Source organism: Stegostoma tigrinum, chromosome 8 (assembly GCF_030684315.1).
Source record: "Stegostoma tigrinum isolate sSteTig4 chromosome 8, sSteTig4.hap1, whole genome shotgun sequence".
Taxonomy (NCBI): domain Eukaryota; kingdom Metazoa; phylum Chordata; class Chondrichthyes; order Orectolobiformes; family Stegostomatidae; genus Stegostoma; species Stegostoma tigrinum.
In genome coordinates this window covers 62,344,420-62,362,431 of record NC_081361.1, presented here as the reverse complement: position 1 = coordinate 62,362,431, position 18,012 = coordinate 62,344,420, and the positions used below count along the sequence as shown (strand labels likewise).

Genomic DNA, 18,012 nt, shown 5'->3' with positions numbered 1-18,012 from the left:
GGTGCGACCTGATTGTGTGCAGCTGGACGTACCATATCTATAGTTGCATGTAGTAATGATTTTCAAAGATCAAACTATTTATAGGAATGGGAAACCTTGAAGCATCCAGTGAAGTTACTTTGAAAACTGACATCAAATCAGTATGTCTCTTTACACCTCGGAAATCCTTCATTCATTAACAGAAAAGGTGAATAACCATTTGGATGACATGGTCAATTTGGATTTTATCTTCCTCATGAACAAACCAACAGAATGGTGCTCAGGTATGTTAACAGTTCCCAAACTCAGTGGCTCAATGTGAATTTCTGGGATCTCAAACAACTCAATAAAGTACGTGCTAGAATAATTCATACTGTGTCTACACAATGAAAGTTTGCTCAGCTCTCCACATGGATGCTTTTTACATAGAGCTGAAAACGTTTTCTAATTACATTTTGAGCTTCAAAGTCTAATGATGAGCATTGTCAATTTTTGGAAAAACCTATCTGGTTCACTGATGCCCATTAGGGAAGGAAATCTGCCAACATTATCTGGTCTGGCCTACATGTGACTCCAGACCCACAACAATGTCATTGTCTCTTAACGACCCTCCAGGCAATTTGGGATGGGCAATAAATGCTAGCCTAGCCAGTGATCCCCATATCCTGTGATTGAATAAAACAAAAGGAAAATGCATGACTTTCAAAAGGGAAATCATTTTTTGGCCAGTCAGCTCTAGTTCTTAGAGGAGGTGACGTGAGTAGTGGCTAAAGGGGAGCCAGTGCATACACTTTATTTAGATTTCCAGAAGGCATTTGTGCTGCATCAGAGGTTATTGCAGAAAATAAAACTTCACGGTTTAGGGGGTGGCTAATGGGTATAGATAGTAGATTGCTGGCTAACAAGAAGCAGAGAATAGGCATTAATCAGTCTTTCTCAGGTTGCCTAGCTGCAATAAGTGGGGTGCCACAGGCATTGGTCCTGGGATCTCAACAGTTCAGATTTTATATAAATGATGAAGGAAGCTATAGTTGGCAAATTTACAGATGGTGAAAGGATAGGTAGGAAATTAAGTTCTGAAAATATATAAGGAGGCTACAAAAAGATCCAGATAGGTTAAGTGAGCAGGTAAAGATGTGGCAAATGGAGTACAATGTGGAAATGTGAAATTGTAATTTGACAGGTAAAATTAAAAGCATATTCCTTAAAGGGTGACAGATTGCAGAGCTGTGAGATCAGAATGTGAATCACAAAAGGTTGGAATGCAAGTGCAGCAAATAATTAGGATAGACAGTAGAAATTCATCATTTATTATGAAGGGGAGTTGAATACAAGAGTTGGGAGGTCATGCTATAGTCGTACAGAGTGTGGGAATGTCTGCAGTCCTGCACAGTATTGGTTACCTCATTCAGGAAAGGATGTAACTGCATTTGGAAGAAGTTCAAGAAAGGCTTATCCGACTCATATCTCGAGTGAGAGAGTTGATTTAAGAGGAAAGTTTGGCCAGTCTAGGCTGATGACTGATATAGTTTAGAAGAGTAGGGATTTTCTAGATTGAAATACATAAGACGCTGAGCAGTCTTGATAGAGTAGATGTTGGGCAGGATGTTTCTTCTTGTGAGCTAGAGTCACTGTTTAAAAGTCAGAGGATGCCTATTTGAAATGGTGTTAGGCACAATCTTTTCAAGGATCATGAGACTTTGGAACTCTCTTCCTCAAAAGATGGTGGTAGTATAGACCTTTGAATATTTTTAAGGCAAAGGGAAATAGTTTATTGTTAAGCCAAGGGAAATAATGTAGTAAATAGGCATGTGGATTTGAGATTACAGTCAGATCAGCCATGACTTTATTGAATTGTGGAGCAGGTTCAAGGTGCTGAGTGACCTGCTACTGCTTCTCATTCATATGTTCGTGTGACCTTGCTTTCTCCTCGACCAAGCTTGACTTAGAGTCTTGCAATCAATGTGATCCATAGGATCCCAATGGTGTGGAAACAATCATTGAGGTGTACAGCACAGAAACGGACCCTTTGGTCCAACTCACCCATGCTGATCAGATATCTTAAATTAATCTAGTTCCATTTGCTGCCATATGGCCCATATTCCTCTAAACCCTCACATTTTGTATCAAGAAAGACATCAAATCTCGTAAAGCCATCAGGACTATATATAGCTTTTTTAAACGGCTCCTCAGGTGCATAAACAGAGCAGGACATTCTGAAACACGACACATTGATGGTGTTCCAAGGAGTGCTGAATGAGTTACATGTTCTAACACTTCTATCGAAAGAAATTAAAATATGGAAGATACAGAGCACTCGTGTGTTCAGGGCATTGTGCAGCGCAATGTAAAGATGATCCAGAAAAGGCAGTGGCCCGGTGATTCGCACTTCTGCATCACAGCACCAACGATCTGGGTTCCATTCCACCCTCAAGCAACTGTTTGTGTGGAATTTGCACATTCTTCCTGTGCCTGCGTGTGTTTCCACCAGTGCGCTGGTTTCCTCCTAAAGATGTTTAAGTAGGTAGATTGGCCATGCTAAACTGCCTGTAATGTTCAGGGACGTGCAGGTTAGGTGGATTAGCCATGGTAAATACAGAGTTACAGGGATATGGGGGAAACAGTGGGTCTGGGTGGAATGGTCTTCGGTGTGGACCCAGTGGGCTAAATGAACTGCTTCCACACTGTAGAGATTCAATGATTGTATGAAAAGTCACTTGGAAAACTCTCAACGAAGAAAAAGGTACCTTAATGTTGCATCGGCCTCATCCATAAATCTATGTAGTTCTGCAAATGTACCTACATTACCTTTTCTTTCTGTGTGAATTAATTTGCCATGGCACCCATTGCATCATAGCCATGTTCACTTTCAGCATAATGCCAAGGAAGCTTTTGGATCACAATTGATAGAGTGCAACAAAATTTAAAGCCTCAGATTTATTGTCCTTTCTCTTGTTGGCTGTTAATTGCCGTATGTTCTGGAACCCATGCTGTCATACCTTGTAAGAGACAGAGAAGTGGCTGGTCTCATCTGTTAGAATTTTAGAGTTGATTCACTATCTCCTTGATGTGTCTTTGGAAGGCCTTGCAACTGGCTTCACTGCAGCTACTTGGTGCTACTCACTTGCTGGTATTTGGTCAAGAAGAGCTGGACAACTGGATTTGATATCTCCCTGAGAAGGAAGGGACCAAATAATGTCCACTCTGTTATATCCTGGTTGTTAATACTCCATCAATATAATAACAGATTTCTGGGAAGTAATAGACATACAGAAGTTGATCATTATCAGTTTTTATATCCAATTCTCTGATATTTTGTAACCGAACAAGGCTCCCATTTAGGTTCTGGGAATCCAACATCTCCAGCAGTAATTTGCACATTCCTGAGATACACATGTTGTTTGGTAGTAGCCTGAAGAAGTGCATGATGTTTAAAAAAATACTGAATTATGAATTTGTTGGAAAAGGAAATGACTTCATGACAACAGGTCAAGAAAAAAATGTATTTGCAGTTTTTAAACCTTACGTGCAATTTGCTAAATCACCCAGTATTGGCATACCCTTCTCATTAATTGTAGGAATTAAACCACTTTCTAAGTGCTATCAGTGTGGTGCTTGTTGCACATCACATTGTTTCCTCAGAATAGTTAGTTGAAAATTTGATGTTCAGTAGTGAAACCTCTGTTTGCCTGTTACGATGTTCAAAAGGTACAAGACGCTGTACAGATTGCACAATTTTTCAGCAACTAACAGTGTGATTGTGAAATCGTTCTAGGCACATTGTAAGCAGTGCATAATTCGTTTTTCTATGCGACACAAGTCACTTCTCTGGTTTTCTGTTTCGTATTTGATGGGTGTGGGATGTTGGGGAGAAGCTCAGATAGGAATTTATTCTTAAGTAGTGTGACTGTTTCACAAGACCTCTTCTAATGGCTTACAGTGAAAGAAGAGGAAAGCCATCCGCTTGCCACAAAGCAACAGTACTACAAAGGACAGATTAAGGGTTTATAAAAGGTCAATGTGGGTTTTTCGCTAACTAAACACTGTCTTAAAGTTTCGTATGCAGAAAATAATGAAGTCATCTAAGAGTTTTTAAAGAATTTTTATTTCTTTTTTTCCCTGCCTGCATTTGGTTGCCTGCTCAGCAGGGGTGTTTAATCTTTCCAGGCTTTTGAATTGGCCCTATGAATGAATGGGTAGCTGTCTCTCTAGGAGCTTGAAGCTTATTTTGAAGCCTAATCATTGCGCAAACATAGCCTTGCCCCCCTTCTCTAACAACGTTCATACAATAGCAGGGATTCTAGTGGAGTAACCTGGATATTGCACACTGTGCTTTGAAATGTAGAATGGATGAGCAACTGAGCAGACTGTGACTGATCTTCCTTTTTTTAATTAAGGATCACAAGGGCATCACTGTATTTTAATATTATAATCAGATATTGTGAATCAGCAGTATGGGACTTTAAGTTCAGATTCAAACAGGATAACCTATTGTGTTTACACTGAAAAGTGCAATGATTTTCTTAGACACAAACTTACACTAGTCACACATTTTAAGGCAACATCCAGTTTTGTGTCATTGCTGAAATTGTTACTAATAAAAATTGTATTGTTTGATATATCCCATTTTGTGCAAAATGTTGCAGTATTGTAGATGTCTAAAATTCTTTCATAAAATATGGGTGCCAACATTACTGGCTTCCTTTGAGAAGGTGGTGAGCTACTTTCCTGAACTGCTGCAAGTCATGTGGTGAAGGCACACTGGTGTTGTTGGAGGGAGGGGGGGGATCCACTACTTTGACCCAACAACAATAAAGAAACAGTGGTATAATTCCAAGTCAAGATGTTGTGTGGCTTGGAGAGTATTTGAAATGAGTGGATGTTTCTGTGAACCTGTTGCTTTTGGCCTTTTCTGTGTTAAGGATTGCCCATTTGAAAGGTATTATGAAAAGGACTTTGGTGAGTTGTTGTGCAACTTGTAGATAATTCACTGCTGCAGTTGTGCTTTGGTGTCAGAGGGAGAACGGGCTGCCAGAGGAAGTGGTGGAGGTGGTACAATAACAACATTTTAAAAGGCATCTGGACAGGAATATGAATAGGAAAGGTTTGGATGGACATGGGCCAAATGCTGGCAAATAGGACTAGATTAATTTAGGATATCTAGTCGATGTGGCCAAGTTGCAGTGAAGGGTCTGTTTGCATGCTGTACAGCTTTATGACTCTGAATATATATTTAAGGTTGTGAATGAGGTGCCAACCAAGTGTGCTGCAATATTCTTAACTGTTCTTGAAACTGCACCTATCCAGGTAAATGAAGAGTATTCCATCTCACTTCTGATTTGTGCCTTCTGGATGGCAGCCAGGCATTTGGAAGTCAGAGCTGAATTACTTACCACAGAATTCCAAACCTAGTGGCCACAGCATTTATTTGGTTGGTCCAGTTCTTTTTCTGGTCAATGGTAACTCCAAATTAGGGGATTTCGTGATGGTAATGTCAGTGTTGTAAAGTAGTAGTAGCTGGGATCTCTGCTGTTTGAATTGGTCATTTGCCTGGCACTGAATGTTGCTTTCCATTTATCAGTCTAAACCTGAATGTTGTCTATGCCTTGCATATGGACCAGGGCTGCTTCTGAATCTGAGGAATTGGGAAAGTGCTAGTGCTGATTATGGAATCATCAGTGAACAGCTCCACTTCTTCTGACTGTATTGGCCCAGGTAGTTGATGGTCCAGTGGTATTATTGCTGGCAGATGGTGGAATTTGAAAAAATGATCTGAAATTAAGATGATGACCATGAAAGTATTGTAGATTGTTGGATAAAACCCTTCTTGTTCGCTTACTTGAGGGGAAAAAAAACTGCCATCCTAACCTGGTCCAGACTCTCAGCAGTGTCGCAGACTCTTAACTGCCCTTTGAGTAATTAGGGATTGGCAGTAAATGCTAGTTTAACCAGTAATGCCCAAATCTGGTGAATGAAGAACAAAAAAAAGACAAGGTCTTGATGAAGCAGCTACATATGGTTGGGCTCAGGACAATGCTGTGAGGAACTCCTGCAGCAATGTCTTGGGACTGAGATGATTGATCTCCAATAATCAGAGCCATTTTCCATTGTGCTAGATATGACCGCAGTGAAGAATTTTCCTCCATTCCCATTGACTTCAATTCTGACATGACTCCTTGATGTCACATTGTCAAATTGCCTCAATATTAAGGACAGTCCGTTTCAACACCTGTTTGATGTTGAGCTCTTTTGCCTGCCATTTGTGACACTGGGGAAATCAAAATGAAGCTAATCTTGATCATACACTTGGCACTTCTGGCTGCATGTTGTTGCCAATGCTCCAGTCCTGAATTTGACATTGACATTCTGACCTGCTGCAAAATTAATGATATGGCCACATGTGGAGCTTCTTCTTTAGGTTAGTGTTTTAAGAGTCTGTTACCATTCACGATTGGACGTATCAGAACAGTAGAGTTTAGATTTGATCTGATCAGAGTGGGACTGCTTTGCTGGGTTTATCATGCGCTGGTTAAGTTCCTTGGCATGCAAGTTGTGTTTGTTGTGGTTTAACTGGTTGACACCTTGTTTTAAGGAATGCCTGATGATGCTCCCATATTCTCATTGAACCAAGGTTGATTTCTCTGCTTGATGATAATTCTAGAGTGGGGAATTTTCTGCGTGATAATATTAGAAATTGTGGGTGAATATAATTCTGCTGCCACTGTAGGCTTCATCGATGCCTACTTTTGAGTTCTTGGATGTTCAAAGTTGATTCCGTTGTACAGTGTGTCTGGTCATTTGTCTCTCAGATGTTTGTGGTTCCTTGCTCATTGAAAATTGGTTGCTATGTTTCCTTATGTTATTGCAGTTTTTGGACTATGCTTGATAAAAACAAATTTGTAGGGCTATTGGCTAAGAGCAAGGAAAGGGGGTTCATTAGGTAAGTTGGGCTAGGCATGATGATTTGAATGGTCTCCTCCAGTGCTGTATGATTCTATGAATTGTATTTCAATAGTTTAAAAACTCTGCAATACTCTCAATGTGAAAGGCATTGTGTACATGCAAGATAACAAAGTGTGGAGCTGGATGAACACAACAGGCCAAGCAGCATCTTAGGAGCACAAAAGCTGATGTTTCGGGCCTAGACCCTTCATCTGATGAAGCCGTCTAATTTCTCCAGTTCTTGTCTAATACTGTTGGAATTAGCCTTCCCACAATTTAGCACTTTAACCTAAAGTCCGCTTTTATCCTTATATACAACTATCTTGACAGTTAAACTAGATACTTAAAACTAGATGTCCCGCTTTTCAATTTCTACCTAACTCTCTCAATTCTCTTCGCAGGACCTCACCTCTGTTCCTGCCTATGTGATTCATACTAACATGGATCACGACCTCTGGCTCCTCCCCCTCCCTTTTCAGGATGTCACTGAGAGATATCTTCGACCCTGTAACTAGGGAAGCAACACACTATTGCTCACGGCCACAGAAATACTTACTTGTGCCCCTGACTGTGCAGTCCCCTACCATTACCACTTGCCTAGACTTCAGCGCTCTCTGCTGTACAAAGTCAATTGTGGTGCTGTATGGAGTATAAAATTAGGGAAGTGTTGGAACTGTACAGGGCATTAGTGAGACTGCACCTGGAGTATTGTGTACAATTTTGATCCTCTTTCTTGAGGAGGGATGCAATTACATTGGAAGCAGTTCAGAGGACCTCACCAGATTGAACTCAGAGATATGGAGTTTGTCTCATATGCACTGTCTAGTTCAGAAGAAGCAGAGGAGATCTGTTTGAGTAAATATTGAGAGGATGTTTTTCGTGGAGCAATCTAGAATGAGAGGTCACAGTTTTAGGATCATAGAATCAGACAAACAATCCCTACAGTGCAAAAAGAGGCTATTTGGCCCCTCAAGTCTACCCAACCCTCTGAAGAGCATCCCACCCAAACTCCATCCATCCTGTAACCTTGCATAGGGTTTTTACCATGACCACCGACCTAACCTGCACGCATGCAGACACTACAGGGCAATTTTTACCATGGCCAATCCACCTAACCTGCACATCTTTGGATTATGGGAGGAAACCAGAGCACTTGGTGGAAACCCACTCAGACGCAGAGACAATGTGAAAACACCACACAAACAGTTGCTCAAGGCTAAAGTTGAACCCGGGTCTCTGGCACTGAGAGGCAACAATGCTAACCACTGTTCTAGCGTATCACCCCTGTGATATACCTTGAAAAATACTTGTTAAATCTTTGGCTTTGTCCTGAGGTTTTTTTTACAGTATTCAGACTCATGTGTGAATTTTCTATATGTGGTTGTATTTGTATCATCTTTAGTAATGATTGAAAGGAGTTTTGCAGCAAAAAACTCCAAGTGGTCCCTCTCTTGTCCTAAGAATATCCACTAACAATATTTTAAACCTTTTGTAAAGCCAATTGTATTTATAGAAGTTGTTTCGCTCAGGTTTCCAGACAGACATGTGTAATTTGGGTGAGTCAGAGAAACAGGCAGAGAACCTGAAGTCACATGCTGTCCCTAATCTTGCATTTCTGGTATCCAGAGCCATAGAGCAATTTCCATTACATTTCTAATTGACTTTGCTTTGCTGTGTTTCTGACTTACCACAGCAAGCATTATGACAGCTGCTGTGATCCATTTTGCTACAGTATCAATAACACCACATTTTGCCATCTGAAATCCTTCTTTCCTGAGCTTTTCTGAGGTACAGGAGGAGACTAAATGCAAGAATGCCAAATGGGTAGGTAATGGTGCACCAGAAGGATTCTGTTCCCACCCAAAGATACCCTGATATTCACTTTTACAAGCAGAGAAGCACATGACTCATTTTCTCAAAAGATTATTCCTTGCAGTACAAAAGTATTTAATCATTAGCAGGACAGCAGAGACCTTGAAACCCTACCTTTGTCAAGAATCTAATCCTACAAGAGGGAAAAGCCTGCCCGGCCTTTAATATGAGGAAGACCAAGTTTTTTTAGCCATTCGTCCATGGTACAGGGGTGTTGCTAGCTGACCAATGTTTGTTGCCCACCCCCAGTTGCCCTTGAGTCAGTGGTAGTGAGTTGTCATCTTGAGCTGCTGTAGTCCACCTGCTGTGGGTTGACCCACAATGCTGGTAGGGAGAGAATTCCAGCATTTTGACCCAATGACGGTGAAGGAACAATAATATATTTCCATGGCAGGATGGTGAGTGGCTTGGACGGAAACTTGCAGGTCGTGTTGTTCCCATGTGTCTGACCTTGTCTTTCGAGATGCAAGTGATTGTATATTTGGAATACACTGTCTGAGGATCTTTGAATTTCTGCATTGCACCTTGTAGATCATACACGCTGCTGCTATTGAGTGTTGGTGGTGGAGGGAGTGGATGTTTGCGAATGTGGTGACTGTCAAGTATGCTGCTTTGTCCTGGATGGTGTCAAGCTTCAAGTGTTATTCAAGCTGCAGTCATCCAGGCCAGTGGAGAATATTCCATCACACTCCTGACTTGTACCCTGGAGATGATAGACAGGCTTTGGAGAGTCAGGAGTTGAGTTACTCGTTGCCGGAGTCCTAGCCTCTGATCTGCCCTTGCAGCCGTTTTGTTTGTAAAGCGAGTTCAGTTGAGTTTCTGGTCAATGGTATCCCTCAGGGTGTTGATAGTGGCGGATTTAGTGATGGTAACACCATTGAATGTCAAGGGACTGTGTTTAGATGGTCCCTTGCTGGAGATTGTCAGTGCTTAACATTTGTGTGGTGCAAACGTTATTTGTCATCTGTCAGCTCAAGCCTGAATAGTCTCCAAATCTTGTTGCGTTAAACATGGACTGCTTCCATATTCTGAGGAGTTGCAAATGGTGCTCAACCTTGTGGAATCATCAGCGAACATCTCTGGTAGCAGATTTAAAGGACAGATGAGGAGGAGCTACTTCTGTCAAAGGGTTGTGAAGTTGGAATTCACCACCCCAGAGTGTGGTGGATACCAGGGCGTTGAGTAAGTTTAAAGTAGAGGTAGACAGATTTTTCATGAGTGACAGATCGAAGGGTTGTGGAATGCAGGCAGGAAGGTGGAGTTGAGGCCGAGGTGAGATCAGCCCTGTATTATATGGCAGAACAGGCTCAAGGGCTGAATTACCCATCCTGCTCTATTTCTTATATTCTTATGGAGGAACCTACACTAACGAGACCTTCATTCATCAGAGTTTAGAAGAATTTGAGAAGTGATCTTATTAAAACATCCAGGTTTTTGAGAGGGCTTAACCAAGTAGGTATTTGGGAAGATATTTCCATCAATGGGGGAGTTTCAAACGCGGGAACATAGTTACAGGATAAAGGGCCACTCATTTGAAACCGAGATGTGTAGGAATTTCTTCTTCCAGATGATGGTGAATGTCTGTACATAAGAGAGTTGTGGAGGCTAGATCATTGAAAGTATCTAAAGAGGAAACAGACAGACTTTTGAAAATTCAGAGTTCAGGACCATAATGAGCTGCTTGAAAGAGGAATTGAGCCTGGGAAAATCAGATGTGATCTTGTTGAATGGCAGGGCAGACGTGAAGGGTTGAATTGCCTTCTCTACTACGGTTTCTTATGTTCTTATGTATGGTATGTTGTCTGAGTAGTGATGCACAATTTTGAATCGAAGAACTTATATGCTGTTTATCTCATTTAGTTTAAAGTACATTTATACCACATCCACTTGCTTGCCAGATTTTATCTAGATACTGCAGCATATGTTAGAAGTCAAATCTATTTTGCATAAAATTCGCATTGTTTTCTATTTTTGTTGACATTAAACTAATAAATGAATCATTTAAACAGGTTATGATGTAAAGATTTGCTAATTAACAGCTTTTGTCTGCAGTTCATAAAGACCTTGATCCAAGCACACTCCAAATTTAAGCACAACATTTCTGGGCAAACAAATTATACATTTCTCGCCATTCCATAATAGAATAAAAAATTAATGTCCCATTAGCATCAGAAATTGAACAAAGCTCTTCGCTGCGTAAAATAAATCAAAATATCTGTTTGCTTTATCACAGCCTAAGAACCAAGACACTTCAAAGGAGCAAATGCTTAAATGTTGCACCTCCTTTGACAAATTTATGTTGAAGATATAAAATTCCAAGGTATAGAAATTATAGAGCTGTTAAAACATTAAAATTAATTGCGCAAACTTTAATTTCAGAAGAAATGTTGTGTTGTGAATAGCCAAAATGTGCTTTATTTATCTATGCTCCATTATTTTTGAGAATGATGAGACTTTATCTGCATTAGTTCGTAAGGATAAAATGTATAAAGCTTCCTGTACAATATGGGACCATCTGGGAGTTATGTGAAAATTTCCATTACAGCGAATGCATTCTAGGGTTTTTCTAAGTGAAAGAGTTCTAAGCAGTGTGTTCTGTATAATGAAGGATGTAGTAAAGAGTAAAGTATTCACAATTTTGAAATCACTAATCTGTGCTTTTTTCCTTAATCAGAGAAAGCTGCTTGCCATCTACCTCCATCATGATGACAGTGTTCTAACAAATGTGTTCTGTTCCCAACTGCTGTGTGCTGAATCTATTGTCTCCTACCTCAGTCAAAATTTTATCACTTGGGCATGGGACATGACAAGGGAATCCAACAGAGCAAGGTACTCAATTTTATTCTCTAAATTTACTTTGTAATTGGAGATTACTATTTATTATTATTAAATCCATATGAGCAGAAAAAGACATTTTCTAAATGTGGTGTGATCTGATGTTGAGTTACCATGAAGGGAAAGTTAACCTGAAGGTGAATATTGTGCAATCGAAGTGCTGCCCTATTTTATTGAGAGGATATTTTAATATATCAGTTTTATATGTGAGAATCTTATTTAATAATTGCTGATATAGAATTTTTGTTAGCAGTGTTACTAATATCGCTAGGGCTTGTGATTTTGAACCCCTGATGAAGAGTTCCATTAACCCTACCATGCAGGATATTAACATTTAGCCAGCATGTTCCTAAGGCTTTGCCTTCCTCAGCCCAACCTAAATTAATGGAAACAAAAGCAAGTAATTGTGAACACTGGAAATCTGAACTAAAAACCAAGCCCTGGGGAAACTTGGATTAAACAGTATCTGTAGAGAGAGAAGCAGAGTTAACATATTGAGTCCAGTATGACTTTTGAGATTGTAACAGTCATATTGAACATATAGCATAAACTCTGTTTCTCTCTCCACAGACACTGCCAGATATGCTGAGTTTCTCTAGCACTTTCCATGTTTATGTCTGAATTAATGAAGTCTTCCCCCCCACTCCCTCATCAAAGTGATCAGAACTGTTGTATGTTCTGGGTATAATGGAACAGTCTGAAAGGGAAGAAAGCTGGATTTTCTATGTCGTCCAGAAAATATGTTTGATTAACTTGTACTGTTTTTATTTATTTCTTTCAATCATGATCAATTTCAGGTACTGAAGGAAAAATGACAGTTGGAAAAAGAATTAGCAATTATCCTCAGCTGTTGTAGGAGCAAGTAGCCAGATTATGCAGTGGTGATGCTCTGTCCATGTTTTTGATTATAACGGGAAGTTTAGATGACAGATTAATAAGAAAATTGTGATGTTAGTAGGCCATGCAGTGTAAATAAACAAACAGTAAGATTTTTAAACGTTAGTGGGTAGTGCTTAAACTCTTCCAAAGCATAATGGTATAAACTTCTGCCAGGTATTATCGTACTGATTGTAATTTTTTTTTAAAACCCTAAAGCTTAGAAAAAAACTTCTTTCCCTTTTTTCCCTCAAGCGAATAAGAGAGCCAATTAAGCAAAATAATATGTTTGAAGTTTCTCTTTTAAACATATCTATCAAAGCCTTACAAACATAATCACTGGTGAACTGAGCAAAGTTAGTTTGCAAATTACTTTAAGAACAGTTAGTTAGTGAGTATGATGAGGAAATAGATTATGTAAGCCTTGGGATGCAATGGGATGAATCTCACTTTTCCTCATGGTAAGTGTCAGTTTCATTGGCTATCAAAGAGGCTTTCTCCCTGTGAAGGTGAGCAAATTTTCTCACCACAGCTTACCAAACATGCCTTACTAACTACCTCACCCATCCCTATCGTTCCTCTCCAGTCCGGTTCTGTCGCCATTCTATCTGGAATGGACCAGTATCCTTAGTAGTGAAGCAATCTTTAAAAGGCAATTGTGCACCCAGACAAGCGCCTTCAGGCCGGAGCTAACTGACTGCAATTCCTAGCATTTTCTCCAGACATGACAGGCTAGGAGATTAACACCCCTCTTTGAAGGTATACAGGGTGCTGCAGAGATGAGAAGTCCTCTTCTGCCAGTGGTGGAATCCACGACACGAGACCATGCCGTCCTGGGTCAGTGCAGTCTCAGCCATCAGGAAGAAAAAGTGGTATGATGAGAGAAGAGGGTCAATGACCTTCTCATTGTTGCCAAAGTAATCTTTTTGCAATCGCCCACATTGACTCTGGTGCTACAGCACAAACCTCCTGCCAAGACACATGTGCTGCCACAAAATTTTGCCTGCAAAAGTTTCCCTCACTGTCTACCACCCATCTCAACCATCAAAGCACTAACCTCTGCGCGCCTGTTCACTTGCTTGGGACATTTCCCCATGTGCCTCAATGGTTACACCAGTGCCACCTACTTTCATCTCCATTAATAGTGGTCTCTCTCACATTTCAAAAAGAAAGCAGTCTGCAGCAAGGCACAACGAATGAAAAACAGTGTGAGCTGCCTGACCTGACTGAGCGGCTTGCTGACTGTGCCCAAACTCTTGGACTGATATCAGAGGCTGCTATTGACGTACTGTGCCAGGACACTCTCACCAAAGTCTGTATTTCCTTTGACTCGACTGAAGAAAGCTGACAGCTGTGAAAAGATTCCTGGCTTTGCAACTGTGCTAAAAAGCAGGACAACATCGCGGTACTGTGATCCTGACATCTCTGGCTGAGGGGCAAGATGCAAAAAGAAAAGACAGTGAGTGAGCACAAATAGAGCAAACAAACAGTCAGGGCATGCAGCCTTGCTTGTCCACGGATCCATGTCCCAGCTGCAGCATGAATGATAATTGCCAGAATCCAGGTGAGGTCCTTTGGAACAAGTTGGTGAGCTGATGTCATCAGGTTCTTGTTCTGACTTCCATGTTGAGAAGTGCCAATGTCCAGTTCTCAAGGCAAGTGGTATGTTAAAGCAAAACATAGTAATGTGGTGAGATCTGCAGTTAATAATGTTATTACATTTTGCCTCGGGGCATAACATGAAGTGATGTGCAGTGCTTTGGTCCTCTCGCAGGAGATCCCATGTGGACTGTAGTATACTCTATTCCTGCTGCCATCTTAAACTCAGGCATTATTTAACCAACCTTAACCGTACATTCCAAGAAAGAATTTGACAAATTTGCATCAGCAGCCCTTGATTTTCTTTCTTTATATATTTGCTTTTTGTCATAGATTATTTGTTTCATGTTATGTTCTGAGACACTAGTCAATATTACTTTGTTGAGAAAATGGCAGACAGTATGCAGAGAGAGAAAACAAAGAGTCTACAGCAAGAAACAAGAAGTTTTTAGAGAGTGACAGAATGTAAGAAGGATGAGTCAGCTTTCATCTATGATTCTCATCATAATAATGAGTCAGACTTAGAATATGATATTGGTGGTAGGTGAGAAGTATGTGAATATTGTGGTGCAACAATGTGGAAAGAATGTTTTGAGCAAATGGTAAATCCTGATTGCTACCCTTAAGTGAGCCACCGGAATGTTCTTTGTACATGAACAATAACAAAATCAAAACATTTCTTGAAAAGAAGTGCCAAGTCAAATCAGCAGTAAGTCTCTTTATTTTGGCTCAAGAAATAAACAAGACCATCGCATGAAATGTTTAATCTTTCAACAAACAATGAAAATGCAGACTGGTTTTACAAATGTTGCCTTTGCCACTGATCACGAAATGTTCAGAGTATTAGCAAACATTGCAGAGATAGTTCTAGGTGTAGATTCTAATCTTGAGAGTGAAAGAGATCATAGAAGGAAGTCATTGGTCATATCGTATCTGTGTTGGTCCTCTGAAGTTCTATTTCACATAATGCCATTCTCCTGTCGTCTTCATGTATCTTGCACATTTTTTTTCCTTTTTAGATAAGCCTAATTACCTTGCAGATGTATCATCAGAACCTGCTAGTAATCACAGGATGTAGAGATGATTAGGAGAAATCATATAATAATAAAAAAAACTAATTAAACTGGATTAAAGCAGAAAGTAAATGAAATAAATTCATTATAAAAAGAATGTTTTTGTCCAAAAATATATTTGAGAATCATTTGTTGTGAATTTAGATGTTTGTCTGTTGGCCACTTAAGGAAGAATGTAAATGTGTCAGAAACTGTTCAGAGACAGTTCACTAGACTCATGCTGGAATGGCTGTGGTATCTTATGATGAAAATTTAAACAGACTAGACTTGTATTCATTGAGTTTAGAAGAGTACGAGTCTTCATCTTTAAAATTATTTTAGATTAAAAGATATAAAATTCTGAAGCAATTTTACAGGTTAGCTGGTTCCTCTTGTGAAAGACTCAAATATTGGGGGTTACTCATGTAAAAAGAGATTAGCCAACATTTTTTCTGAGGGTTGAGTCCTTTAAAACTCTCCTGCTAAGAAAAGGTAGTGGAAGCAAAGTCCTTAAGTCAGATAGGCCATTATTAAGCAAGGGTATGAACGGTTATCAGTGGTAGTTGGGAAAGTGGATTTGAGATTACAATCAGCCATGATCTTATTGAGTGGCAGATCAGGCTCAAGAGAAGCTCCATAAATATACCCATCATCAGTATTAGGATTTTTGCTGTGGCTAACCAACCTAACCTGCACACAAGTGCTGAGTGAGTGATCCATCTCAGCCTCTTCCATAGTCCCCAGCATCACAGATTTTTTGGCAAGGCTTAGTCCTTCATCCACTAATTCTCCTAAGATATGCATACAACACTGAAGATGTTTGCCCAAATCTGAGAGTTTGGTTCGTGAATACCATATTCACATGTTGGCACACTGTATTGTCTCGGGGCCTAACCTCTTCCAAGTTCCTCTGAAGCTTTGACCTTGAGCCACAAGGGATTCAGTTTCCATTTTTATTTTTTTCTTTATTCATTCATGGGACGAGGGCATTGCTGGCTAGGCCAGCATTTATTGCCCATCCCTAATTGCCCGGAGGGCAGTAATGAGTCAACCACATTGCTGTGGGTCTAGACTCATAAGTAGGCCAGACCAGTAAAGATGGCAATTTCCTTCTCTAAAGGACATCAGTGAACCAGATGGGTTTTTCTGACATTTGGCATGGATTCATGGTCATCATTAAATTTAAATTCCACCATCTGCTGTGGCGGAATTCAAACCCAGGTCATTACCTGGGTTGCTAGATTAACAGTCCAGCGACAATACCACTCGGCCATTGCCTCCCCTTTTGTTAATCATTAAGCAGGTGATTACAATCTGTCGTGACTCAGAAGTAGGCTGCTGGAAAGGTAGCCCCAATATTCCTGAAATTACCATAAGCGTGAAAAGATTGAGTAAAGTGGATGAATTAATCGTGCAAAGCAATATAAATGGGTTTGATGTAGTTGAGGTTAATGAGATGTGATTGCAACTTGACCAGCAATGGGAACTGAATATCAAAGGATATTCAGTTTTTAGGAAAGACAGATAAAAAGGGAATGGAAGTAGGGGGTAGCATTACTGGTTTTAGAGGAAATTAACTCAATAATGAAGAAGGATATTAGCTCCGATGAGGTGGAGCTTTTATGAGCAAAGCTTATAAACACCACAGGGCAGAAAACTCGATTGGAGATTGTATTAAGACCCCCAAACTGTAGTGGTAACATTGGGAAAGGCATTAAACAGGAAATTAGCGACGTCAGGGATGAAGACACAGCCATGATTACAGGTGACGTTCTTCTACATATGGATTGGACAAATCATATCAGTAACAATACAGTAGAGGAGAAATTCCTGGAGTGTGTATGGCATCACTTTTGGATCAATACATCTGGAAACCAAGTAGGTCATCCTAGACTGATAAAGAAATAATTGGCAATCTTGCTGTGTGAGGGCCCTTTGGGAAAAGTTTCCAAAACGCGATGGAATCCAGATGGAAAATGATGTAGTTGATTTTGAGAGTCAGGTCTTGAATTTATATGTTAGAAACTATAATTCTATGAGGTGCAACCTGGGTATGATAAACTTGAGAACATTACTTAAAGGAATGAAGGTGGATAGCCAATGGCAAACGTTTCAAGAGGGCGTGGAGAAACTGCAACAATTGTTCATACCTGTTTGACAAAAGTAGGATAGGAAGACTGGCTGGCCATGGCTGACGAGAGTTAAATAAATAGTGTCAGATCTAAGGAAGGGGCATACAAACTAGCCCCAAAAAAGGAGCAGATCTGAGTATTGGCAGCAGTCTACATTGAAACAAAGGAGAACAAAGGGAGTGATTAAGAAGGAGAAGAGAGTATCACTTTGCAGTGGTCATGCAAAATTATTGTAAAAGCTTCTGTAGATATGTGAAGAGAAAAGGATGGATGAAGACGAATATAGGTCCCTTACAGCTAGAAATGGGAAAAGTTCTAATTGGGAACGAAGAGATGACACAACAATTAAATACATGATTTGGTTCTGTCTTCACAAAAGAGGACACAAATAATGACCTAAAATGTTTAGGAATTCAGGGGTCTAGTTAGAAGGAGAAAGTGACGGAAATCCATATTAGTAGGGAATTTGATGGAATAAAAGGCTGATAAATCCCCAGGGCTGAATAATCTAAATCCCAGAGTACTTGAAAAAGTGACCCTAGAAATGGTGGATGCATTGTTTGTCATCTTTCAAGATTGTACAGACTGTGGAAAATTTCCTCTGGGATTGCAAACCAGGTAATGTAACCATCTATTTTTGAAAAAAGGTGGGTGGAGAAAAACCAGGGAATTATAGCCTGACATCAGAAGAGGGGAAAATCTAGAGTTCATTATAAATAATTAAC

General features: G+C 40.0%; 1 protein-coding gene across 6 annotated transcripts in view; it reads left to right on the top strand.

Annotated features, from left to right (window-relative positions):
* Positions 1-18,012, top strand: part of faf1 (Fas (TNFRSF6) associated factor 1) — a 394,938-nt gene that overhangs the window by 261,788 nt on the left and 115,138 nt on the right. For all 6 annotated transcript variants that reach the window (XM_059647930.1, XM_059647931.1, XM_059647929.1 and 3 more), the window contains one exon: positions 11,468-11,622. In XM_059647930.1, the coding sequence (XP_059503913.1) occupies positions 11,468-11,622 (155 nt within the window). The remainder of the gene's footprint in view (positions 1-11,467; positions 11,623-18,012) is intronic.